At 36.1% G+C, this 26,800-nt stretch overlaps 1 protein-coding gene and 1 long non-coding RNA gene across 21 annotated transcripts in view; one reads left to right on the top strand and one right to left on the bottom strand.

The window, feature by feature from the left end:
• Positions 1–1,348, bottom strand: part of LOC117086707 — a 310,696-nt gene extending 309,348 nt beyond the window's left edge. Inside the window, exon 1 of the long non-coding RNA XR_004438540.1 lies at positions 729–1,348. This is a non-coding gene — a long non-coding RNA (uncharacterized LOC117086707). The remainder of the gene's footprint in view (positions 1–728) is intronic.
• On the top strand, positions 1,318–26,075 carry SLC35B3 (solute carrier family 35 member B3). 20 transcript variants are annotated; one of them, XM_033216173.1, is made up of 12 exons: positions 1,357–1,535; positions 2,433–2,478; positions 4,940–4,999; positions 7,057–7,350; positions 9,173–9,294; positions 14,583–14,737; positions 16,344–16,451; positions 19,484–19,581; positions 21,687–21,779; positions 22,185–22,296; positions 24,194–24,263; positions 25,450–26,075. In XM_033216173.1, exons 4-12 carry the CDS (start codon positions 7,150–7,152, stop codon positions 25,598–25,600), a joined length of 1,110 nt encoding a protein of 369 aa, XP_033072064.1. In that variant the 5' UTR covers positions 1,357–1,535; positions 2,433–2,478; positions 4,940–4,999; positions 7,057–7,149; the 3' UTR covers positions 25,601–26,075. The 20 variants fall into 20 exon arrangements, with proteins under 20 accessions (XP_033072050.1, XP_033072065.1, XP_033072070.1 ...); XM_033216172.1 differs by having other exon boundaries at positions 4,940–5,089; XM_033216176.1 differs by having other exon boundaries at positions 1,362–1,439; positions 4,940–5,089.
• Positions 26,076–26,800: the final 725 nt, after the last annotated feature.

Below are 26,800 nucleotides of genomic sequence, written 5' to 3'. Positions count from 1 at the left end.
AGTCCAGGCATGAGCAGATGGTACTTCGTAACACCTCTTGGACCTTAAGTTTTTTATACTGCCATTTACTTTCTCATGGAAACCCCTAATTTCTTCAGGGCAGGAAGCTCATATGCATAGTTTATGAATATGACCTATACATATGCCCATTTAATAGATGCTTGATAAATAACTATCATATAAATGGCTAACAGTGGTACTAAATCCACATTATACAGTGACGATATGACATCACTGAAAGGTTTTGTCATTTACTATCTCTTGAGGAAATTTAAGTTCTCTAAGCCTCCATTTCAACCTTCCTAAATGTTGCTAACACCAGCCTAACAAGGTTGGCAAGTATTAAATGAAAATGTCTACCCAGACCTTTTTTTCTCACCACCAAAGTAGGTGCCTTGCTTTATTACAAACTCTCAATCCCAATACAAGGCACAAATGCTACCCTTTCTGAAGAGTGCCTATAAAATTTTAAAAGTTGTACATAACTGACTGGATTCTAACATATATATTAATCCAATTTATCCCTTTCTGGTATCCAAGGCATGCTTTCAAAAATTGTCCATCTTCGTTACAGTAATATTTTCCTTAAGTGTTCTCTGAAAACGGCTCATCCCCAAACCGTCTTGGATTTTACATTATTACATCTCAGTAGTGATAGATGTGGCCCTAAATGCGGGGAAAACGTTTACAAACATTTTGATGGCTGGTCCTCAAGCTTTGAGATTTACCTTCCAAGAATTAAGCAGCACTATCAAAACCATGCTGCAAGGACCACGGTTGCTGCAGCTACAGGATGAGTAATAACGGCAGAAGCAACACAAGCTTTACTTCGGCCCATCTTCACCGGAGAAGCCCGTATGAACCCGGCAAAAACATAAAAACAGGTACTGTGACTTTGCCGTATCTCATTTACATCAAGTAGCAAGAATAAGGAAGCCAAGGATTTTAAAATCTGGCTCCAACATTCTCCACTTGGTCGCGTTCTCAAATCTCAGCCCAGGGCCGCTGACGTAAAGCCGCCTCTCGTGGGCACCACGGGCTCGGGGGTAGCCGGCAGCTGAAATCCGGGGGGCTTCAGAGGCTTGGAGGCCAGGAGCAGGCAGAGCGCCGATGGGATAACGAGATTCTCCAGCAGATCGGCGCTCACCGCCCTACTCCATTTCAGCGGGTAGAGGTAAGGGCTGAAAGGTGACCCTCGCACCGCCGGGCCCACCTTGGCAGTGCCGGCCTTGCAGCTCTACCCGATAGAGCATGCGCGGGAGGTAACGGCGAGCACGCTGGCGGCAGCCACAGGCCTGTCGGGAGGCGGGGCCACGCGTGTGCGCACGCGCGCAGGGACACATAGGCGGAAGTGTCCCGCGGCCGCCGGAGTAGAGAGTGGTTTCCGGGGAGGCGACCGCCGCGGTGAAAGTGCAGGAGTGGGAGAGGAGGAAGAGGAGGTGATGGCGACAGACCTGGGGAGGGGGAGATGCTCCGTCTGGCTGAGGTGCCACCCAGGCTGCGGTCATCCTTCCGGGTGACATACCGGCCTTGGGGTACGCGTGCCTTCGGGGCCTTTCCTGTGTTTGGGACCCAGATCTCCTCTCCTCCAGAAAACTTTGACACTGCCCATCTTCCTCATCCAGAAGGAGCATTCGAGGAGTGGATGAGGTCGGGATGGAAGGAACGGGTGACTCCCTTTTTTTAAAGAGCGGAAACCAGCCGGGCGGTTTCCAGGGAGGAGCATCTGTACCTCCTCGCCCGTTTCTCGCCCTCGGGCTGGCGAGAACTCCCTCAGATCCCAATCCGTGGACTCGCAGGGGTGAGGTGACCTCAAGGGGTCTTTTACGCTGTTCTCGGGGTCTCTGGAGAACTGTCATTCACCTGGATACCTCCAGACTGTATTTGCAGTTAACTGTTTCCTGGTTCCGTGTTTATTAAGTAGGGGCACTCCAAGATACTCTTATCTTCATTTGGCTTTATGTAGAATGTGATTGTTCTGGCTGGGCTATTAAATTTATGGCATAAACTTCCACTAGAAGTTCTGCAGGTTTCCTCCAGTCTTTGCAACTGAATTTTCTCTCCCGTCTTTTTATGATTTTTTAAGGAATATTGAAAGTAAAAGATGGAATGATTTGATGTGCTAACAAAATCTTAAGTGTTGAGTATCTGCATTTTTTCTACATTAGGATATCAGAAGGCTAGAACTGTTTTTTAATTAAGCAAATTGAGATAGTTTGGAACTTGGAAGAGAGACAGCATTTCAAAATAATTTATACAGCGTTATTTTTACGTAATTACTTAATATATAGATTAAGTCCTAGTGTTAACTTTTTCTCTTGGGAAGAGAAAAAAAGAATAGTCTTCAAAAATTAGCACAGGGTTTCTCCACCTTTGTACAAAGAAATGAGATGGAACTTTGTTTTTTTCTGTTTTATAATCGTACACCATAGGCCATGATTGATTCCGGAGCGCAGTTAATCAAGGCATAATGGCATGGTAAGATTCTTTTATTTGTAACGTTGAGCGTGGCAAAATATAGTTAAAATCACGTTTTTTCAGGTTAATGACACCGTAATGACATTTTTTTTCATATTCTACCTTGTTTGTTGTGGGACTTTTGTCCTTCAGATTGGAAAACTCAAAAACTGAAATAATTGTGACTTCAATAGGTTATTGTAACTCAACATTATCACTAATTTTCATTTTTAAATATACACTGATGCCGGAAACGGTACCTTTTTATTCCATTTTAGCAATTGAAGTTGATTATCTGTTGAATTTAGGAAGAGGTCTCAGGCAATGATACACATCTGTGATTTTTTAATATATATATATATATATATTAGTTTCAAGGATTACTGTGAGCTTCAAAAGCAAAGCACAATCTTGATCATTTAGTCTGAAAACTAATTTTAATTCCATGCTTCATTTTTGCCCCCTGCACCACAAGGAGTTTGGCCCATTTTTTTTTAGATGAAGGTTAATATCAATCATTAATGTTTGAAGTGGAAGGGATATGGCAAACATTCCCCAATGATCCTAGTTGTTAGATATCAGCAGTCTTCATCAGTCACACTTTCTCACTAGTGATGTTCTTATTAATAAAACAGCATTCTAAAGGCAAGGCTTTGGTGGGCAAGTTTTATGAGACTGATGCCTCAAGCAAAGGAAAAGCAAATTTATTTTCATGTTCATTTCAAATGTTTTGTGGGGAGTTTCAGTAGCGATGTCGGTATTTTGGCACACATGTAGAAAAGACAGTGATAGAGAGATTTCATTCTGCACATGTGGCCTAGATCTGCAGCACGTAAAGTTGCCAAGAAGTGTATTAGAAGTGGTAAAGTGTTGGAAAGGAGCTGAATAACGTTGATTAAATAAATGTTGCTTGCTGGCCTGGCGCGGTGGCTCACGCCTGTAATCCCAGCACTTTAGGAGGCCGAGGAGGGCGGATCATGAGGTCAGGAGATCAAGACCATCCTGGCTAACATGGTGAAACCCCGTCTCTACTTAAAATACAAAAAATTAGCCGGGCGTGGTGGTGGGTGCATGTAGTCCCAGCTGCTCAGGAGGCTGAGGCAGGAGAATGGCATGAACCCGGGAGGAGGAAGTTGCAGTGAGCCGAGATTGCGCCACTGTACTCCAGCCTGGGCGATGAGGGAGACTCCGTCTCAAAAAAAATAAATAAATAAAATAAAAAAATAAATGGTGCTTGCTAAAGAGCGGTAGAGTCCTTCATTTAATCTTACATTTTTGTTATGTGCTAGAACACCATATGAAGATACCTCTTGCTTTAAGGATTTCATAGGCTTTTAGGAGAAACAAGTATAAAAACAAAAAAGCTATACCATTATAATTTAGGAATTTGAAAAATATGTATAATATGATATTAGGGTACAGGACATCAACTTGTTTTTAACTTCGAGGCCTTATTCATGGATGCAGCACGATCAGACTTCACGTTGAGCCATGCGACAGATGGGTCAGAAAGGGAAGAATTAATTATAAACTGTCTAGTAATCTAGGCAAGAGAGAATGGCTGCCTGATGGAGTAGGGTCCAAAACAGATTTTAGATATAGTTATAGATGTAGAGTTAACAGGAATCTTGGCAAAGTAAAGAACGTGAGGAAAAGCAAAGATTGTTAAGATAACTCCCAGATTTTTAGCTTATGTTTCATATTAGGTACTGTTAAGTGAGATTGGGAATATAGGAACCAACAGTAGATTTGTTTTGAGGGGAAAATAATCAGCTTTGGCCATTTTAAATATGAGATGCCAGCAGAGCCTATGAGTGGAGGTATCAAAGAAGCATTTAGACACAGAACTCTGGATCTCAGGAGAGAAGGCAGCGTTGGAAATTCAGGTCTGTATTTCCAGCTGCACATTAAAGGGGTGAGTCATCTTGAGCACACCGTATCACCCTAGCAATATTTCTAAATACCATATCACCCTAGCAGTATTTCTAAAAAGTTGAAGGATGACAACTAACACACTTTTTGGACTGTCATATGCCAGGCAATGTTACATTTATTTTGTACAGTCCTAACCAAAATCCTGTGATAGACACATTTTTAACTCCTCCCACTTTTGAAGGTACAGAACCTAAAGCTCAGAAAAGTTAAACGATTTGCCCAAGGCTTCTCAGCTAATAAGTAGCAAAGCCAGAACTTGAACTCATATCTGTCAAAATTCCAAAGCATGGGGAAAGCATTATGTTATACTGCTTTCTTATACTATTACCTATAATTGTATTGAGTCGTTACAATATGCTTGGCAGTTTGCTAAATTATAAACATCTCAGAAGAAGGTGACTTTGGGAAAGCGTGACCTTCTGGAGAAATGTTTTGATGCCAATAAAAGCAGGAAAGATATTTTCTAGTTTTCTTTATTCTGTATGTATGTGTAAATATATAAGCATTGTTTGTAAATTTCCCCACTCTTTTTCTATAATATTTTCAGTTTTACTGATAAAGTTTGCCAGTACCACCATCCATTTCAAAAATCATATCCAAGCAGAAGGTGAGTGACTGCAAGCTGAAGTTTGAAGGTATCAAGAGGAAGGATCAGTTTATTTGGTTCATCTGAATATCACATCAGAGTATATGCCAGGTATCAAGGACACAGAGACAAATAAGATTTGAATCTTGCCTTTCAAGTTCTGTTTTCTAATAACTGGGAGGATTAGTGATGGTGTCACAAAGGAGGGGATAGTAAAGCTGAACTTCAAACCTGACCTTGAGAAAGAAGACCTCAGACTGAAAGGACATCATGAACAGAAGGCAGGGGTGTTTGAAAGTCTCTGGTGTATTTCAGGAGTGAAACATGGGTGGTTGATGGCTTTATTGAGAGTGGAGGGAGAGCAAACTTAGAAACCTATGTGAGGCCGGGTTTATTTGAATGGTACTCTATATCCATGCCCACACAGAGAAAGGAGTAAATCGTTAAGGTTTTCATCTCTTCGTTTTGAATGTAGATTCAAGGACAGATTTGACCAAATATTTAGGAGAGATCATTTAAAGCATGGTTTTAAAAGAAAGTCACATCTCAAAGATGTTCTGCGAGATGACATAAAAAGTCTTACAGATGACAGTGATTGAAACATAATGTGGGGAGCAAGAACAAAGGAAAGCGAAGAATAAACAAGAGGAGCGCAGTAAACTTCATGAAATTACTTTCCTCTTTAGGAATATGGCAGGTGCTCTATAAAATGTTATGGTGACTGCGTGTTTTTAGTGACAAGTGGTATTCAGATCCTTGACCCCTCCTTTAATTCCTAAGGATGACCTGGCTAACCTCTGTAAATTAGCACACTAGAAGTGATCGTGAAGAGGCGACTCTAATTTTGGCCATTGTAAACCATCTTTTAACAGTTTTTTAAAAAAAATTACCAAAGGAAAACACTGTCAAAATTATTCTTATTTCTCTTTATGCTGCAGAGTTTAAATTTTTGTTCCCACTGGAATTAAAAACAGATCAGTCATTTCTAAGAAAATAACTTCTTTTACATAGGTTTGTTCTATACTTTGTCATAATTCTTCAGTCTGTCCTCAGTCTTTACATGGAGTTCAGTTTATATAAATCCAAAGAGAAATTGGTGGCTTCATAACTTTTTTTAAACTGACCAAAAATGACTTATTTTCTCCAGCCTTTTACATCCCAGAAGAATGTAAATTAAATTAAAATGATTTGCTCCAGAGGAAGAAAACGTTTTTTAACCTAAGAGAAGCTACTGCTGAAGCATATTGTGCTTTCTGTAGTCTGTGATAAATCTAGCTTTGTAAGGACCTTAGTTTTGGGGGTTTTGTTTGTTTGTTTGTTTGTTTGTTTCCATTTATTTTCTAGAGACAGGGTCTGGCTCTGTCGCCCAGGCTGGAGTGCAGTGGTGCAATCATAGATTACTGCAGCCTCAAACTCCTGGACTCAAGTGATCCTCCTGCCTCAGCCTCCTGAGTACCTAGGACTACAGGTGTGCACCACCATGCCCAGCTAATTTTTTTATTTTATTTTATTTTATTTTGTAGAGAGAGCATCTTGCTATGTTGCCCAGGCTGGTCTTGAACTTCTGGTCTCAAGCAATCTCTCTGCTTCAGCCTCCCAAAATGTTGGGATTACAGGCATGAGCCACCACACCCAGCCTTTGTTTTTTTAGTTTATTTTTTAAATGTCATTAGCAAATATATCTTAGAATTATCTTAGTATTTAAAGGAGAATTACTTTGTTTTTACTCTTCTACAAATAAAGATTGACTTTAATGTTGAAGATGTTATGCATCAACTATATATATAGATGCAAAGGCATGTTCTTTGATGAAATACTAGCTTTTGTTGCTGTGGAAATAAGTATGGTTTATATTCAGTTTAGTGATGTACTAATCGTTATCAACTGTAGACAAATTGTTTAAAGATTGTAGGCATATTGTTTTTGATGGTTTGGAACCTAGAATACAGGAATTAATATACTAATATCCAGAGAGAAGCAGACATTTGTATAATTTTAAAGTATGATTTGGAATATTATTTGGAGGATTACACTTTATCATCTAAATGTTTTCTTTTACTTGCTATTTCCTTCTCTAGGACTTGACACAGCAAGCAAGAGACATACAGGACAAAAGAGTCCAGGAAACCCACAAAGATAACTCTGAAAGCATTGAATGCAGCAAAATAACAATGGATCTAAAGTTCAACAATTCCAGGAAATATATTTCTATCACTGTGCCATCCAAAACCCAAGCAATGTCACCACACATCAAGTCAATTGACGACATCGTGGTACTTGGCATGAATCTCAGCAAGTTTAACAAACTTACTCAGTTTTTCATATGTGTTGCTGGAGTTTTTGTATTTTACCTAATTTATGGGTATTTACAGGTAAAAAAGTTATATGTTTGTAATATGTTAATTATTTATAATAATTGCAGTCAGTATGGGCACTTAACAGTTTTGCCCGAGATAGTCACTTACGGGATACTGACTGATTCATAAATTTGAGTTTTTTAGTATAGTAGTAGAAAAGAGCTTCTTAAAACAGAAAACAGATCAAAATTTAAGAGTTAAATATTTTAAGTGGGGAGGAGTTACATGTAGAGACTACCTTGAAAAATTGTAATTATGAAAATTAATTTTTAAATATTTAACAAAATGTCGGTAATAATTGCAACCACGTGTTTCCAAGAGAAATAAATGATTCAAATACTGATTGATGTCTTGGAACGTTATTGAATGATAGTGTACTTTACTCGATTCTTGGAGCTCAATAATAAAAGATCATTTTTGCAAAAATATATCAGGATATTTTATGGTTTTCTAAAGGTATCTCTTTAATCCTATAATATTTGAATTATTTCTTTTTTAAACACCCCTTATATTCTCATTCTTATTTGCTTTGTCTTCTAATTTTGCCAGAATCTTATTGTTCTGTGATTTTTTGCTGTCACAAAACATTTCTAACACTGCAACAATTTGTCTCATATTTACATTATATTTGGAGAAGTTGTATACCTTTGGCCAGGAGCAAATTTCTGACCTTCAAAGACATGGGCTGGATGGGTGAGGATCTGGGCTAGTGAAAACAGGATGTTGGAATGGGTTCTAATTTTATTAATGGTCATTTAATTCATGAATATTTTCCCATAACAAGAGAAAGCCTTTGTAATTCAAGGAAAGGAAAATGATGTATTTTCTTAAAACACAGATAATATTTCCAGTATTCTTTAGTACTAAAAAGTTAGTGAATTTAAAAATTGTATTCTTTTTCATTGTCTTGTAGAGATGAAATATCAAGGGAAATGTAAGTGAACATGGAATTGTGACTTTTTTAGTTAGCTAGCTTGCAAGAATGCTATGAAGAATTTTAATGTAAAACAAAAATGAATTACAAATTTTAATATTTATAATAACTGATATTCCACTAGTAGGTGATATAAAACTTGAGATGCCACAATGAAGAACAATTAAAAATAGAGATTAGACTTTCTTGTTGAGAAACATTTTAGAAACATTTTTTTCTTCAGTATACCACTGTTACCAAATAGCTTGGGAACAGAGTTAGCCATTGCAATGGAAAATGAATTTGAAATTTGCCCTGTAAGTTTAATTAAATACATTTTCTCTAAATAATCATATATTTTAGTTTCTAATTAGTTTATGCAAAGTTTTTTTAAGTTACACAAACCCCTGCTAATTATGTTTATAACTTAACCACTTTCATTTTGTGAAAACTGACATTGCTACTGTTACATATAATTACATATCAAAATAGTTCAGAGAAAATGGTTAGGGTTTGGTAATGAAGTGTTTTTTAATAGATGTACACATATTCATACATACACTTCATTTATTTGGTTTGATTTATTGATCAATTTGATTTATTCAATTACAAAAACCAGATAACTATTAGAATACCTCATAGTGACTTGTTAAGAATGGCTTATTAATAACGGATATAAATATTAATAATATGTTTAGGCAAATTAACCATTTCCTCTAAAAGAAGGTTTATATCATCTATGGCACAAGAATTTCAAAAAATAACATTGTCAATATGAAAGAGCTTCTGACCTCTCTAATTTACATTTTGTTGTTGTTGGAGTTGGGGCTTGGTTTCTTTAAAAATGGTGTGTTTATAAGAATGTAATTTTAGGAAATTAATGTGCTACCTTGGACTTAACAGTGTTCATGTGTCTTTTGACAGGAATTAATATTTTCAGTGGAGGGTTTTAAGTCCTATGGCTGGTACCTTACCTTAGTGCAGTTTGCCTTTTACTCCATATTTGGCCTAATAGAACTTCAGCTTATTCAGGACAAAAGGAGGAGGTATGTGGTTTGTTTTTATTTTTTGATATTTCACTCGTATTAGTTGAATTTTTTTGGCATACTGAATATGCATGAAATTTCTACTTCTATTAACAAAATATCTAATAAGCACAATCTCTTGTCGGTATAACCAACTTAATACTAAATACATTTTATTCATTTATACACTGAAAAAAATGAAGTCGCTCCTTAAATGCGGTATTACAAAAAAAAAAATAATAGCTTTAGGCTCAACTTACAGTGTTGCATCTTCTTAAAACGTGATAAAAAACAGGATGTACATACTTGGTTTTTATAAATCTGCTGAAGTAGGTGCAGTTACTGATTTATAGTGCAACTAGCATCACTATAGTGGTGAAATGAAATAGCAGGACGGGTTGAGCATCCCTAATCCAAAAATCCAAAATCTAGAAATGCTCCAAAATTAGAAAAGTTTTGAGTGCCAATGTGACACAAGTAGAAACTTCCAAACATAAGTACTTAACACAGATTTTGTTTTGGGCACAAAATTATATAAAATGTGCACCGTGACCAGCTCTGGGACAGTTGGGATGTAGGGCACCAAGTTCTTAAGCTGCACATAGTTTAGTGACCCTGAGCCCGGCCCACGAAACCATTTTTTCCTCCTAGACTTCCTGGCCTGTGATGGGAGTGGCTGCCATGAAGACCTATGACATGTTCTAGAGACATTTTCCCAATTGTCTTGGGAATTAACATTCAGATCCTTGTTACTTATGCAAATTTCTGCAGCCAGCTTGAATTTCTTCTCAAACAATGGGTTTTTCTTTTCTACTGCATCATCAGGCTGCAAATTTTCTGAACCTTTTTGCTCTGTTTCCCTTTTAAAATGGAATGCTTTCAGCAGCACCCAAGTTACCTTTTGAATGCTTTGCTGCTTAGAAATTTCTTCCACCAGATACCCTAAATCATCTCAAAGTTCCAAAGATCTCTAGGGCAGGGGCAAATGCCACCAGTCTCTTTGCTAAAACATAACAAGAGTCACATTTGCTCTAGTTCCCAACAAGTTCCTCATCTCCGAGACCACCTCAGCCTGGACCTTATTGTTCATATCACTATCAGCTTTTTTGCCAAAGCCATTCAACAAGTCTCTAGGTGGTTCCAAACTGTCCTACATTTTCCCGTCTTCTTAGTCCTCCAAACTCTTCCAGCCTCTGCCTGATACCCAGTTCCAAAGTTGCTTCCACATTTTTGGGTCTCATTTCAGCAACACCTCACTCCCGGTACCAATGTACTGTTATTAGTCCATTTTCACGTTGCTCATAAAGACATACCCAAGACTGGGAAGAAAAAGAGGTTTAATTGGACTTATAGTTCCACATGGCTGGGGAGTCCTCAGAATCATGGCAGGAGTCAAAAGGCACTTCTTACATGGTGGTGGCAAGAGAAAATGAGGAAGAGGCAAAAGTGGAAACCCCTGATAAAACCATCAGATTTTGTGAGACTTATTCACTACCATGAGAACAGTATGGGGGAACCACCCCCATGATTCAAATTATCTCCCACTGGGTCCCTCCCACAACACATGGAAATTATGGGAGTACAATTCAAGATGAGATTTAAGTGGGGACACAGAGCCAAACCATATCAAAAATGTTCTATAAAATTACCTTCAGATTATGTGTATAATGCATATATGAAACATAAATAAATCTCATATTAAGACCTGTGTCCCATTTCCCAAGATACCTTACTGTGCAGATGCAAATATTCCAAAATCTGAAAAAAAATTGATATTTGAAACACTTCTGGTCCATCCCCAGCAATTTGGATGAGGGATACCAAGTCTGTATCTGTTATAATGCTTTTTTAGAATGTGAAGTTTTTGTGGGATATGCCCCAGCTGACATTGCCATATGATGTCTGATAACTGAGGTTGCATTCTTAAGCATTAGAGAAACATATTTCATTCCTTTTCATCAAGACCAAATGTGCTTGTTTGACAATATCATTTCAGTTAGCAACCATCTAGATTTGAGAAATATCTTGATGTATTTTTAATGGCATATAGAACAGTATGCAATAAAACTTAGTCTCTGATTATAAACAGAAAGTGGTTAAGAATTTGAATATAAAATTTTCTTGGTTAATGTAAGAAGTGTGCTCATTCTGTCATACCCTAATGTGTGTATATATCATGTATCTATTGTGCAGTTTAAATGTAATAACAACTGTAATACTGACATACCTTGATACAAATGTTTAATCCTTTAGTGAAGATTTCAAAAATTGTGCAGCTTTTTTTTTTAATCATAAAATGGTTTTGAAGTTTGTATCAAGGTAACTACAGATTTACATATTTAAATCTATATAACAGGTTTCTTCATGGGTCTAATTTTGCCTCTCAACTTGTCTTTATTGCCAGTAAATTACAGTTGCAATTGTAAAAATATTTGAACCTTAGAGTATCATCTTCGTTATTTTTTTGTTTTATCATGATTCTCCATGATAGAATCATGGAGGCAAGCCAATGAAATCCAACTTCCTCATTTTACCAATGAGAAAACAAAAGACCTAGAGGAGTACTGGGAATAGCCATAGGTGATAGAATAGGAAGTAATTAAATATATCTGTCAAGACTAATACATAAGGAAGCTTGATGATGATTCACTACTTATTGCAAACTATGGGCCTTCTAAGGTAAGATTGCTTCTAAGGTAAAGACACTAATACTGTCTTTGTACGTGAAAAATGATACAATGACGATGCATGTCCTGTTACATTTCAGAAAGAAATACCTCCCTATCAGCTACCCAGATGAGAGGGGAGGGGGCCTCAGTCCATGTTTATCCCAACTTTTAAATCACATGACCATAACATATTTAAAAAATAATAATAATTTATAAGTGAAACAATTTGGGAGAAGAATTTATGTATTTATAATAAATGTAATGAATTGAAACCTTTCTGAATTTATTTCTGCATATACACCCATATCTGAATTTATTCAATGGTACTGCTACTCAGACCTTTAATTAGCTAAACTCTTTGCTGTTGTTATTTTGTTCTTCTTCCTATTATGAATACCGACATACTGGAATAAGTACATCAATACTCATTGAGAATTTGGAGTTAGAAACATGGGTTTGGGTCTTGGCACTTGGGTCTTATTACATCTGTCAAGACCTCAGAGAAGTTTCTATAATACTCTAAATTTTATTTTGAGGATCATATGTGGTAATGTGTGCTAAAGTACATCATAAACTGTAATATCCTGAATATACTGCTAATTATTTTTCATCAAAGAATACCTTGTAACGTTATTATTAATTATTATGAGTTTTTAATTAAGGAGAGCTCTCAGATTTGTCTTGAAGAGGTTTTTAAAGTTAAAATTTTCTCCCAGCCAGGCACGGTGGCTCACATCTGTAATCCTAGCACTTTGGGAGGCCAAAGCAGGTTGATCACCTGAGGTTAGGAGTTTGAGACCAACCTGGCCAACATGGTGAAGCCCCGTCTCTACCAAAAATATATAATTAGCTGGACGTGGTGGCAGGCACTTGTAATCCTAGCTATTCAGGAGGCTGAGGCAGGAGAATGATTTGAACCCGGGAGGTGGAGGTTGCACTGAGCCAAGATGGTGCCACTGCACTCCAGCCTGGGCAACAAGAGCGAGACTCAGTCTCAAAAAAAATTTTCTCCCCATTTCTAAGGAAGCAATCAACATGTTAAATAAAATAGAAATAGTGAGTATTCTGGAGGCAAGCTGATCAAATCTAATGTCTTCATTTTACCAGTGAGAAAACAAAGACCTAGAGGACTGCTGAGAATTTTTTGAGCTCCTTTTGGAGCTACTTTTGGATTTAGTTCCCCTGAGTTTCAGGCTGGTTTTCTTTCTACCTGTACTGTGCTACTTTTCTACTCATTCCTTGTAATTTTTCTGACTTGAATTTTTATTCTTTGCCAATGATTTGCCATTTATCTTTGAGGAAATCTGACCACCATGACTTTCATCATTTTACCTGGAGAAGTGGTGCTCCACCATCACTGATGATATCCCAGTGAGGGTCAAACCCCATGGATGGCATGAACACATTTACACTGATGCATATGGGCATGCCAAGTTGTTCCCACGTGGATTTTCATGGTTAACTACTCTATTAGTACTTAAGTAGAAAAAAAAACCCTCAGAATCGAAATGTAAATGATGCATTTTAATTGACTTTTTCCAGTACATTATTTTACCTTATATCTAACCATATAAAAGATGAGGAATTTTGTTGCCTTAATTTCAATGTCAACACAAATTCTAAAATGGAAATTACATCTAACTCTCCAGCATTGTTAGTATGAATAGTGCCTCATTGTGTTTGTGTTCATCATACCAGCGTACAAGATTATTAGTTTAGACCATTAAATATCTAATCAAAGTGAGCATATGCTCACAGTAATGGCTCAAAATTCTGAAGATGCTGAATTAAGAATCTCCTTTAGGAACTTTAGATAGAGCCAAAGTTAAAAGACTTGAAATCATGAGGAGAGAGTCAGATACCTCATCTTAAAAGTTGGTTATTATAACATGGAATACAGAGAGATGATCTATAAGATATTATAATAAAAATTATATCTAGGGTTTTAAACCACATGAACTTTTCCTAGAGAAATTCTTCTTGGGTTATTTTAACAGAATGGATAGATGTATTTTTCCTAATGCTAGATGGAAACATTAGGAAACAGAATAACAATTCAAGAGTTAAAAATTCGTTTTAAAATAGTTAATGTACCTTTTACCGTTATGGAGGCCAACATTAGCTGGGCATGGTGGTGCACACGTGTAGTCCCAGCTACTCAAGAGGCTAAGGCAAAAGAATTTCTGAACCCATGAGGCAGAGGTTGCAGTTAGCTGAGATTGTGCCACTGCATTCCAGCCTGGGCAACAAAGCGAGAGCTTGTCTCAAGCAAACAAAAAAAGAAACTGTTTTTTTCTAACTTTGGTTAAGATGGTTTTTATTTGTGGCTAGAACTGCTGTTTAAAAAAAAAAAAAAAACTTTTTGTCAACATTTATACCTTCAGTAAAAATCTAAACTCTTTTTTACATAATTGAGTGGCCTCATTTATGATTGATTAAATAAAGGTAAATTGTTATTTTTATAAATTTTTTTATACAAGAGCATTACAGTTTTAAAATAGTGGTATTTTTACTAATATTTCCAGAAATAGTAACCAGAAATTAGAAAAGTAATTAGACATTTACACATTTTGAACACATTATCTTTTAGTAGTATGAATTGGGTCCCAAAATGAAGGTTTTAAAAATTGTCTTTTACAGAATACCAGGAAAAACCTACATGATAATAGCTTTTCTAACTGTGGGTACTATGGGGTTATCAAACACTTCCTTGGGCTACCTGAATTACCCTACCCAAGTCATCTTCAAGTGCTGCAAATTGATTCCTGTTATGCTAGGAGGAGTTTTTATTCAAGGTATAGTAATTACATGTTTTTTATACTCTTTAAAACTAATAGGCTATGTTATGGCATCTAGCATTAGGAAAAACATTAAACTTCTATTATATTTTCAATGAGCATTCTAGGTATTGTAACAATTCTGAATGATGTCTTACCAAAATAAGGTATTCTAAAAACACTGATGGCCGCGCACAGTGGCTCATGCCTGTAATCCCAACACTGTGGGATGCCAGGGTATGCGGATCACAAGATCAGGAGTTCAAGACCAGCCTGGCCAATATGGTGAAACCTTGTCTCTACTAAAAATACAAAAAGTAGCCAGGCATAGTGGTGTACGACTGTAGTCCCAGCTACTCTGGAGGTTGAGGCAGAAGAATTGCTTGAACCCAGAAGGCAGAAGTTGCAGTGAGCTGAGGTCGCACCACTGCACTGCAGCCTGGGTGACACAGCGAGACTTGTCTCAAAAAAAAACACTGATATGCCTTAGTGTCTGAAGTTAGTAATTAGGACTTAAGAAAAAGAAAAGATAATACTTCATTTTATTATTTTATTTTAGAATCTACCACATTTCCAGGAATACTATATTTACGTATTAAAGGTCTAGCTCAGAAGTACCTGGAAAAGTCCCTTTTTTCAGTTCCTTCATTCTACTCTCCAGGGCTCCACACTTCACCTGCATTGTACATGGGCAGTTCTCATATTGAAGTAAAGTTTAATCTGAGCAGAACTGCGTTTTTACCAACCCTGCTGGCTTAGTGATTTTTAGAGCCCCAGCTAAGTGATGAGTTTTGTAGAAATAGGAGTAAAAGAGGAGGTACTGATAGCAACAAACAGTGAAAGTAGCTTCTGTTGTTCTTATTAATTGTCATCAGGAATATTCGTGTTTTAATAGTCAGGTGTTTCTGTATCACTGAAGTTCTTATACAGCCTGATTTCATTTATGCATTAGATACTATCCCAGAATAAACCTTTAAAAATGAAAGTGTTTTCAACTACTTCATGTATCACTTCAGGATAACTTCATGTAGGAAAAAATAATTGACCTCAATCCCTATTAAAAATCACATTTATTGTCCCAACTGACTAGGCATATATAATATTGTCCTTATAAACCTTACAAAAAAGTCATACTATATTTTATTTTTAAAATAAGGCTATATTAAAATAATTTTCACCTGCCTGGAAGTTAATCTCATTATGATATTTGCAAACTTAGTTATGTAACCAGATTCATTATTCTGGTTACTTTGTAAACTTACAAACTACAAGAAAATTAGTAACCTTTTATTATGCATAAAGTAAAATAGGCACTAAATTTCCAGGAAACTTTTTAAATGTTTGTGGATGTGCATTATTCTTGCTGTCAGTTTTTGCCAAAGTATGTATTTTAGTGTCACTATTATACCAGATAAAGTAGCTCTTGTTTCTAACGTATAGGGACATATTGCTTCCCATTGGTAGTTTTCAGAAGCCCTCTTGTGACTGCTGCCTTGACCCAAGTGTTCACGTTTTTGGCATTGGATATAAAAAAACGAATCCATGTTCTACTTAACACCTAGAGCAAACACAAAGCTGGGTGGGTATTTGCATAATGAAGCCGACTTACATTTGTTTTATACAGGAAAGCGTTATAATGTTGCAGATGTGTCTGCTGCCATATGTATGAGCCTCGGCCTGATATGGTTTACCCTTGCTGACAGCACAATTGCACCAAATTTCAACCTGACAGGTAAGCAATTTATATTTCTAGCTTTTATAGGCATTTTAGCTTAGAATACGAATTTCGAATATTTTGTAAGCATTTTAAATGATAGTATGACAGCTGCAATTTTCATATCTAACATAAAGCTTTTGGACTTTCCATATAAGGTGTAGTGAAAGTATCACAGCTCTGTAGATAAAGCAATTTGTTTGTTTGTTTTTTAGTGTGCTTGCATTTTGACAGGAGAGGACACTATTTGCCCAGTCAAAATCTTTGATAAGCTGAATTGGAAATAGGCATATGAGTTATAGGGGAATAGCAGTAGTAATTGTTTTCAACTATCATTTGAAAAAAAACTTTGAAACTTGCACATTTGCATGTAACTGTTTTAGCTAAAGAAGGAAAGGTGTGCTGTGCTGTTATATTAAACAGTTTAATATAAATATAGACATTACCTTAAAGTGCTTGAAGTTTCTACTGTAAGTAAGTTTTCTCTATAGTGTGCTGTGTGAAATTTTGTAAATTAAATTTAGGTTTTTCAAAAGCAGACTAGTTATTGCAGTATTTTTAGAAATGATAATTAAGTATTGGAATTCTATTTTTATTTTTATTTGAAAAAGAAATTGGGAGTACTTTGGTGTTTATATATGCAGTATTGTCAGTTTTACTAATAAGACTAACTTAGTGACATTCCATCTCCTAATCTGACAAAAATAGAATTTAAAATATCTGGGACTCTATAGAAACTGAGAGAACAGCAATGATCATAGTAACATCAGCAAGTACAAAGTATGTTTGAGAAAAAGTCCAAACTATTACATAATGAAAAAACTATTCACATCAGCTTCACTATTCTTCCTAAGAATCAGAACCTCTCACCAGTTGTCAATCTTACTTACTAACCTGGTTAACCAAACTGAATGAATGTATTTAACCAGTTCTGCATCTTGGAGCAACCCTTTAGCAACCCCAAGGTTCTGGTTGCTACCAGAACTCACTCACTGCTTGATTTTAGAGAAAGTGTATAGTTACAAATGTTTCTAACATGGTCTAGATCAGCAGTCCCTAACCTTCTTGGCACCAGGGACTGGTTCCATGGAAGACAGTTTTTCAACAGGGAGTGGTGGGGGAGGATGGTTTCAGATGAAACTACTCTCCCACCACAGATCATTAGGCATTAGATTTTCATAAGGAGTGCAACCTAGATCCCTCACATGTGCAGTTCACAGTAGTGTCCCCGCTCCTATGAGAATCTACTGTCACAGCTGATCTGACAGGAGGCAGAGCTCAGGCGGTAATGCTCGCTCACTGGCTGCTTATCCCCGACTCTGCAGCCGGGTTCCTAATAGGCCGGGGACTGGGGCTTGGGAACCCATGGTCTAGATCTTTCAGGATTGCTTCAAGGAAGATTATACTTGAAAACTGAGAGAAGTGACTCTTGTACTTATGAAAAGGCAATATTAGAGAAGGCACCAAATTAGCAGTGAGAGACGTGGCTTCAAATTCTATTTGAATTACTTAAAAATATAGCCCCAGGTAAATTGCCACACCCTTTTGTGCTTCACCCATAAAACAGAGAATAATAACTCCCCACATGGAAAGATAGTGGGAGGACAGACTGAGATGAAGGAATAATGAATGGGAAATTACATACACAGGATGGCAGAGGGCGTGGTGATGGTGACAGCGATGGAAAGAGCTGAATCCAGTGGTTCTGTACCTTCTCACTGTAACTGAAGTGCTAACCCTGTCTGAGTTTCATAGACATATTTTTGTAGAGAATTAGAACCCAACCATACTTCATCATTAAGAATAATCCATGAGCACTTAAATCCCTATCCTGATCTATTAGAGTATATTATCTAAAGGAGAGGAGGTTAACTGTTAAAATGGTTATTTAAGATAGATATAAATAAAACTTTGAATGTATAAAGTATATATGTGTGTATGTGTATATATATATCAGAAGTTAGATGATACAAAGTTGAATAAGTATAAAAACTTACATCTTAATTGACTGAGGTGCATACACACGTGTCCGTACACTTTTCTGCTACCTATGGTTGCTTATGCGTTAACAAAAGGGAAGAAAAAATTTCTCTAAACCCCATCAGACTCATAGATACAACTAAGACTGCTCTTGACTCCTTCTGTAAAGCACAGTGACCGATGACCCCGCGTCCTAGGTGTTGTCAGTTACTAGCCTGCTTCCCAAGTACACATGCGCACTTGGTGCTCCTCAGGAATGAATAGTGTTGACTCTCAGATTTGTTTATGTCAGTTGTACCTTTATTATAATTATGTCATAACTCAGTATTAAGTTTTTCAAAAATGAGTATGAACAAAGAATTGTTTTTGTGAAAACTGAGTTAACTGACACAACTTGATTGACAAGCAATAAAATCACTATTGAATGAGGTGTGGGTACAAACACTGTGAATATTGGAGGGAAGCTCATAAACATATGAAAGGATTCTGTACTCTGCAGGGCACTTTTAAACAAAAACACCTTGGAAATCATGGAAAATGTGTGCTATTAGTGTGTTTATACAAAGGAGAAAATACGGAATTCTATTCAGGACCCATGCTCAAAGAAAAAGGCCCTGACAGCTGCGAGCATATTTATGTGATTTAAATTAAACATTTTAGTAATAATAGGGTTTTTCAAAAATGGCTTTTCTCTTCATCTGTTTTTTTTTTTTAAATTAACTGATTAGCCACCAATCCCAATAGACAGATATCCTAAGAGTTTCTTCTACACTTTCAGAACTAGTGGAACTATTAGACTAGTGGAATATTTGTGGAACTGTTACTTGATACGCTGTTGAAATGTGATAATGGTGACAGAACTAACTCAGTTTATTAGTGTATCTTTTTTAATATCATCACCTTTGTACTTGTTACAACTGATTGTGAATAAGAATATTCTGGATTACCAAACAAACGTGGTTGAAGATCTGCTTTTGTTTTTTAGACCAATGAAATTTCTGATAAAGCTTGAATATAGTTCATATGTTTAAATAAGGAGTTTTTTTTGTTTTTTTAATACCTTCTTGAAGGTGTGGTGCTTATTTCCCTGGCCTTATGTGCAGATGCTGTCATTGGAAATGTTCAAGAGAAAGCTATGAAACTTCATAATGCTTCTAATTCTGAAATGGTAAATACTCTAGTGTTTTTTCTTCAAATTAGACAGACTTAAAAAATGGTGATGTACATAATTTGATGAAATAATTATAATATCATTATAACTAGCATTGCATTTTTAAGCTGTCATTTTTATAAAAGTAACACATTCAAACATTATAGGAAAGTAAAAACTAAAACTACAACTAGCAGTGCTAACCACTTGTTGCATAGTTAACAAATTTTTTCCTCATTGATTTAGTTTTTATGTATTAAAATAAAATCTCTTGTTATGTCATTTCTCTTATCTCTTTCTAGTGGGTAGTATTTTTCCATGTAGAAGTTTGTCATTTTTATATGGCCCAGTTTGTCTTTTCCTTGCTGGCTTCTGGCTAAGTCTCATGGTTGAAAAGAGCTTTCCCAACCCTGAGATTTAGAACATTTCATCCCTCTCGCCTACTAGTTTTGTGTTTTCCTTTTTTATTAAGCCCTTGATCCAATCTAAAACTTTTTAAAAAGAACTTTTCTTTCAAATGACTACCCATTTTTTCCAATATCATTTATTGAATAATCCACTGTCAGCTCATTTTAAATGCCCTCTTTATCATATCACACTCTAGTGTGGCATTCAGAATTGTATTTGAATTTATTTTTGCAATAGTACATATAATGACAGCAGCTTTATCATACATTTATTATCTGTTAGGACTAGCTACCATTGTTCCTTTTCTTTTGCAGAATATTACTACCAGTAGTTATTCTGGGGTGTTTATATTCCCAAATAAACTAAAAATTCCATTGGTATTGTGATTGGTATGGCATTGAATTATAAATTAATTTAGGGAGAATGGCATCTTGATTATTTCAGTCCAAGAATAAGGTATGACTTTTCTTTTACTCAAGTGGTCTTTTTTTCAATGTCCATTAGAGTTTAAAGTTTTCTTCATGTAAATCCAGCACATTTCTTATTAAAGGTATTGTTAATAATAACTTACTAAAGTTATTTCATCTTTTTGTAGTTATTGCAAATAATATCTTTCTGTATGTTTTGTAACTGGTGTTTTTTGCAAATAATGTCTTTTTGTATATCTTGTAACTGGTTTTTATATAGGAAAATTGTGTGTGTGTGTGTCTGTGTGTGTGTGTGTGTTTACATTAATTTTATAACCAGCCACCTTGCTAGACAGAAAGAGCATACTGAATTAAGGATAGACAGGACTATTCTTTCCTGTTATTTTCTTGACACAGAATGGGGCAACTTAAGTACTTTCTAATAACACAGGAACTTGGTTAAGAATTTTCTTCATCATCATCATTACTCGTAGATAAGGTCAGGATGGGCGCAGAGAGAATTGAGGGAGTGTAGGTTGTTCGAAAGTTAATATAATGCAGTGGTTATGATGGTAGGCTCTGGAATGAGATAGCTTAGTTCATATCCTGGCTTAACTAGCACTCATTTGGGGAAAATTGCTTAATATCTCTAAGTTATAGTTTCTTCATCTGGAAATTGGATTATGATGACTAAGAATACCCATCTCTAGGATGGTTGTGAGAAGTAAATGGAATAATCCGTGCCAAGCTTCAGCACAGTACCTGACACACAGCAGATATTTAGGTTTGCTGCTGCTGCTCTGCTGCTGCTGATTCTGTTTATGAAAAGCATAGTAAATTGGGATTAAAAGGTTGGTTGGAAAATAGAGAAGTTAAGCAGTAGATATGCCATATACTGCTTATTTTCATTATATTTTAATGTCTTTTAGAACTTAATGTTTGGGTTTTTTTAGGTTTTATAAGTAGCTTTAAAGCTTTTTGTTTCCTTTCATTTAAGAATTTTTTTTTAGAACTCTAATATGAAAATCTGGTTTGATTTCAGTAATTAAGTCTAGAAAAAAATGAATATGTAAGCATATATGAAAGGATTAATATTACTAGGTGTTATTTTGTACATAAAATTGAGGCATAGACTTATAAAACATGAGAATCAAATATCATTTCTGGAAATTTAGGCCATATTGAAATGATAATGTTTCTTTTAAAATGTTTGTTCTGCAAACCTAATTGAGCCATAGAGTTAAAAACCTTAGTCTTCTACTTTCTGTTTGATAGTACTTTTTTCTTCTTTATTTTTATCTGCTCTAGGTATTGTATTCGTATTCAATTGGTTTTGTATACATTTTACTGGGCTTGACATGCACTAGTGGATTAGGCCCTGCAGTAACATTTTGTGCAAAGGTAAACACTAATCACATTTTTTAAAAAAATAAACATCTTCTGTTAAATAATTTTCTGTATATTTCTAATTTCCCTTGTTCACAAGAGGCTATCATAATGATACCTCCTTTAATATAACGTATGCCAATCAGAAATTAATTTCAGAAATGATTCATATTTAAATTTATTTTATCCTTGCTGTACCCTATGAGTTGATTTTTAAGCTGTTCATAATGTAGAAAAGTTGAGGATCTTTAATTTCAACATTATTTTTTCATTAAATCGAAATAAGAATCTTTGCTTGACTGCATTGTCAAACAGCTTATTATTGCTCAAGAAGTTGATTAAAATCTGTAGTTTTATTTTATTTGTAATACCTCGGGGTTTGTTTCACATTTTTCTAACAGGCTTTTTTATTTTTTGCAGAATCCAATTCGGACCTATGGTTATGCGTTCCTTTTTTCCCTCACTGGATATTTTGGAATCTCCTTTGTTCTGGCTTTGATTAAAATTTTTGGTGCACTTATTGCTGTAACAGGTAGGAGGGATTTACTTGCTTTGATTATAAAATAAGCATTCACATTTTCTCTGATGCTCTTTTTCAAAACATAAGGGCAACATCTCCTTTACATTAAAACGAAAATTATCCTATTTCACCAATTTATTCTTTGGCTTATGGCCTTTCTTTAGAATGCTAAAGAAACTTATTTTTGGTCTTAATTTCTTATTTTGATGGTTTAATTTTAAAATCAATCATATACATTTATCAGAACAGTAACCCTTAAATGCATTAAAAGAACTTTCTATAAAATTATGATGAGATGAAGACCTCCAGAGAAAGTACTACCTTTATATTCTTCTAACCTATAACTGAAAATTTCAATTTTGTTGCATTTCAAGTATGAGAGGTATACTTTAAATAAGCTTTTTAGCTTATTTATACATTTTCTAGGACACCAACCAGGTTAGCTTCCCTTTTCACCAGTAAGCACTATGCCTCTGCTCTGTGCAGGGTCTTTGCTAGGTCCTATAGAAAAATCAGTTGTATTTGTTCTGCTTTGGAGGAGTGTACAGCCTAGTGAGAGGAACAGATGAGTCAGTGTGTCACCTGTGTCATTTGCCAAAACTCTAAGGTACAGCCTTTGCCTTAGAGGTGCAGGCAGGAGTTTTTCTTTCTCACGTAAAAGAAAGCCAGAGTTGGCAATAATCATAGCTAATGTGTACATAGCCCTAGTATGTACCACACACCATTATTTTAATCTCACAACAGTCCTATAAATTAGGCACTATGATTGTTCCATTTTGCAGATGGATAAACTGAGGTACAGGGAGGTTAAGTGACTTGTCTCATAGTCAACCAGACCCAGGTTCCAGTGATGGCAGTCTGGCTGCACACCTGTGCTCTTCACCATACATTATACTGCCTCTAAGCTGGTATGGTGACTCCCTGCTCCTGAGAAACCCACATGCTTTCTGTCCGCTGTGCCATCTTCATCCTCATGCTATGCAGTAGGATGGAGTAAGAGAAGATGAAAATCCTAAAAGTCATACTCCGAGAAACAACACTTCTGCTCACATTTCACCACAGCCTGGACACATGACCAAACCTAGTAGCAGGAGAAGCGGAACATATACCCAGCTTAAAATAGGGGTCCTCTTACTATAGAAATGAAAACAGACATTGGGAATCTGACTCGGGCATGTTTCCAGAACAGCTTCTTCCTTTGGAATTCATTCATTCATGCATAAATTACTAAGTGCCAGGAACTGTAGAGTCTTGGAATATACAGATGAATAAAGCAAGAAACTAAGTAAAGCACATAGTCTAGTGGGAAGACGGCAGCTGATGTGCAGTGAGGAGGAAAGGGCTGTCATGGAGATCTATGCAGAACTCCCCGCTCTGCCTGGGACCAGGGAGGAAGGCTTCCAGCCTTACGGCAGACTTCAAAGTGTAGTACTTCAAAGGACAGAAGAAAGTTAATACAGATGTGTAAAGAAGATTGGAATGATTACTTATAGTCTTATCCAGAGATGACTCCTGTTAAGATATGAGTATATCCTTTGGATTACTGTGTTTAAAGAATAACCCCTGACTCTAGCTAATCATAGCTTCCATAGGAAAGCCTTTCTCTAAGACTTACTGTGGCTACATAATACCATGGTCTCCATCAAGTATTTATTACAGTTATACTTTAACATTTAACTGTATTAATTATTTAATGTCTGCTTCCCTACAAGACTAAACTCCATAGCAACAGGGAACATTGACTTTTGTGCATTTGTTTGGTTGGTTGGCTTTTACTTTCCATTGTTACCTTGGCACCTCACACAGATTCTGGCTGTAAGTCAGCTCTGTAAATATTTGCTGAATAAATGATTTCTAAAATATTATCAAGATAATAGGCACATTCTAAACTAATTTGTTGCTCCTACAGTGACAACGGGAAGAAAAGCAATGACCATTGTACTTTCGTTTATATTCTTTGCTAAACCATTCACATTTCAGTAAGTACTTTTTACTCAGTTTTTAGGTACTGGGTTTCACATTTCCTCTTAATCTTAATTTGAACTTTTCTACTTTTTCTCTTTTGTAGTAAGTGTATTTATTTTTATATAAATTAATGTGGTTTTTTTTTCCTGTTATGCTTTATAAAGAAACTTTGTCATCTTGATCTCTTAACTATCAGTGTGTCTTCTGCTATCTTGGAAATGTCGGTAGTTTATTATTTTGAATTTATCATTTTTATGCTTAAATTGCCTAACCAGAGTCCAGTGCAAATGTGACCTGTTTCCATTATGAGTGAATGTGAGTGATGTGATTGTTGAGATTAAGGGATTCCGCTTTGCCCTACTGCAAATATATAAATTACGTATTTATAGCACATGCTTTTAAAAAGTATTAGTTTATTTGATGCCTGTTTCCACAAAGGATTTAAGGCAGAGAAGTATTCTGTAAGTTACATCCCAAAGACTTACTTAGCTTGTATTTTTTGTGTGTGCCAAAGTGTTTACTCTCATATTTACTATCTTTACTGTTTGTTTGACATTAGCATCATTTAAACTTACATTGGTCAAGATTGTGAAGTTTCAAACCAAAATCTTAACAATCTGTAAGTTTAGAGGGAAACATAAAATTAATTTCCATCAATGTATTACAGATTGTTATTTGTCTATAAGCTAGTTTTTCTTTCTATGTGTACTAGGTATAATACATATAGTATTATGTCATACATAAATATAATTATAATGATTCCCCTACTTTCTCAGGGATGTTTCTCTTTTTATACCTTTATATTCTACCCAACTGAGACAACGAGTTGGACAGCTGAGTTTAATTCCCAAAATGGCCTTTGGTAGATATACATATCCAATGCTTTAAGTGTACTCTTCAGACTTTTGGTAGGGGGTTGTACTTTGAATATGCTGTTATCTCCAAAGCTCAAATGAACTATGTCATATAAAATTTTATAAAATATCTTTCTCTATATATACTCAATGTATTAATAAAAGATACAGGATTCTATCTAATCTCATCTAAGAATACTATTTTTATTTTAATGCTATTATTGTAGAATAGCAGAATTTTACTTCACTGAAGAATTATTATGGACAAATTACCAAATTCTGTGGTTAACAGTAGATTGTTATTTTGCTAATTTTAATTTTTTTTTTCCTTATTTCTTTCTCTTAGGTATGTATGGTCTGGTTTCTTAGTTGTCCTTGGTATATTTCTCAATGTTTACAGCAAAAATATGGATAAAATAAGACTACCATCACTGTATGATTTGATAAACAAATCAGTGGAAGCAAGAAAGTCAAGGACACTGGCACAAACTGTATAGACAGTGATTTGTCCTATTTAAAATAGAATTTTAAGGGAACAATCAATCAACTTTCCAAAGGGACTGATAAAAACCAAAGGATCTGGAGCCATTGCTATCCCGTTTGTGGATGGATTTCATATGAAGTTGTTTTGTAGTGTCAGCCTTGTCTTCAGAGCACTTGTTTGACTGACTTCCAAAGCAATCAAGACAGCCACATCTAGCACGCTTTACAATAAAATGTCAATATGAAGGACTGTAATTCCTAGCATTTTATTGAGAATTTCACTGGAAATGGACCACGTGTTGCAAGACTAACTGGCTATAATTATGACATATCAAAGAAATCGATATGTAATAGCAGATTGTTTTATATTCATTCCATTTTGATGGTGTTATTTAAATTGGTTCTCTGTTATAAGAGTAAAGTGATGGGTTGAAGTCTGGAGAGAATAACATTCATTATAAATAAAATTATTCTGTGATCTTTTTTCAAGATGTGTTAATAGAATTTTGTTATAAAGAGAGAAATGGAAGTTGGAGTAAGGCTTAACATGAACTTTAAAACTCGAGTTTTCTCTCATGTAAAATTATTCTTTTTTTTTTTTTTTTTTTTTTTTGAGACAGAGTCTGGCTCTGTTGCCCGGGCTGGAGTGCAGTGGCCGGATCTCAGCTCACTGCAAGCTCCGCCTCCTGGGTTACGCCATTCTCCTGCCTCAGCCTCCCCAGTAGCTGGGCCTACAGGCACCCGCCACCTCGCCCAGCTAGTTTTTGGTATTTTTTTTAGTAGAGACGGGGTTTCATCGTGTTAGCCAGGATGGTCTCGAACTCCTGACCTCGTGATCCGCCCGTCTCGGCAATCTCAGCTCACTGCAACTTCCGCCTCCTGGGTTCGAGCGATTCTTCTGCCTCAGCCTATGGAGTAGCTGGGACTACAGGCGCGCACCACTACACCTGGCTAATTTTTTTGGTATTTTTAGTAGAGACAGGATGTTGGCTAGGCTGGCCTCAAATTCCTGACCTCAGGTGATCCACCTGCCTCGGCCTCCCAAAGTGCTGGGATTACAGGTGTGAGCCACCGCGCCCGGCCTAAAATTATTCTTTAGAGCAGGAGCTCCCAACCCCCGAGGCCGTGGACTGGTACTGGTCCGTGGCCTGTTAGGAAGCAGACTGCGCAGCAGAAGGTGAGAAGCTGACAAGTTAGCATTACCATCTGAGCTC

Source organism: Trachypithecus francoisi, unplaced genomic scaffold (assembly GCF_009764315.1).
Source record: "Trachypithecus francoisi isolate TF-2019V2 unplaced genomic scaffold, Tfra_2.0 Lachesis_group10, whole genome shotgun sequence".
Classification (NCBI taxonomy): domain Eukaryota; kingdom Metazoa; phylum Chordata; class Mammalia; order Primates; family Cercopithecidae; genus Trachypithecus; species Trachypithecus francoisi.
The sequence above is the reverse complement of the archived record's forward strand: the minus strand, read 5'-3'. Positions and strand labels throughout refer to the sequence as shown.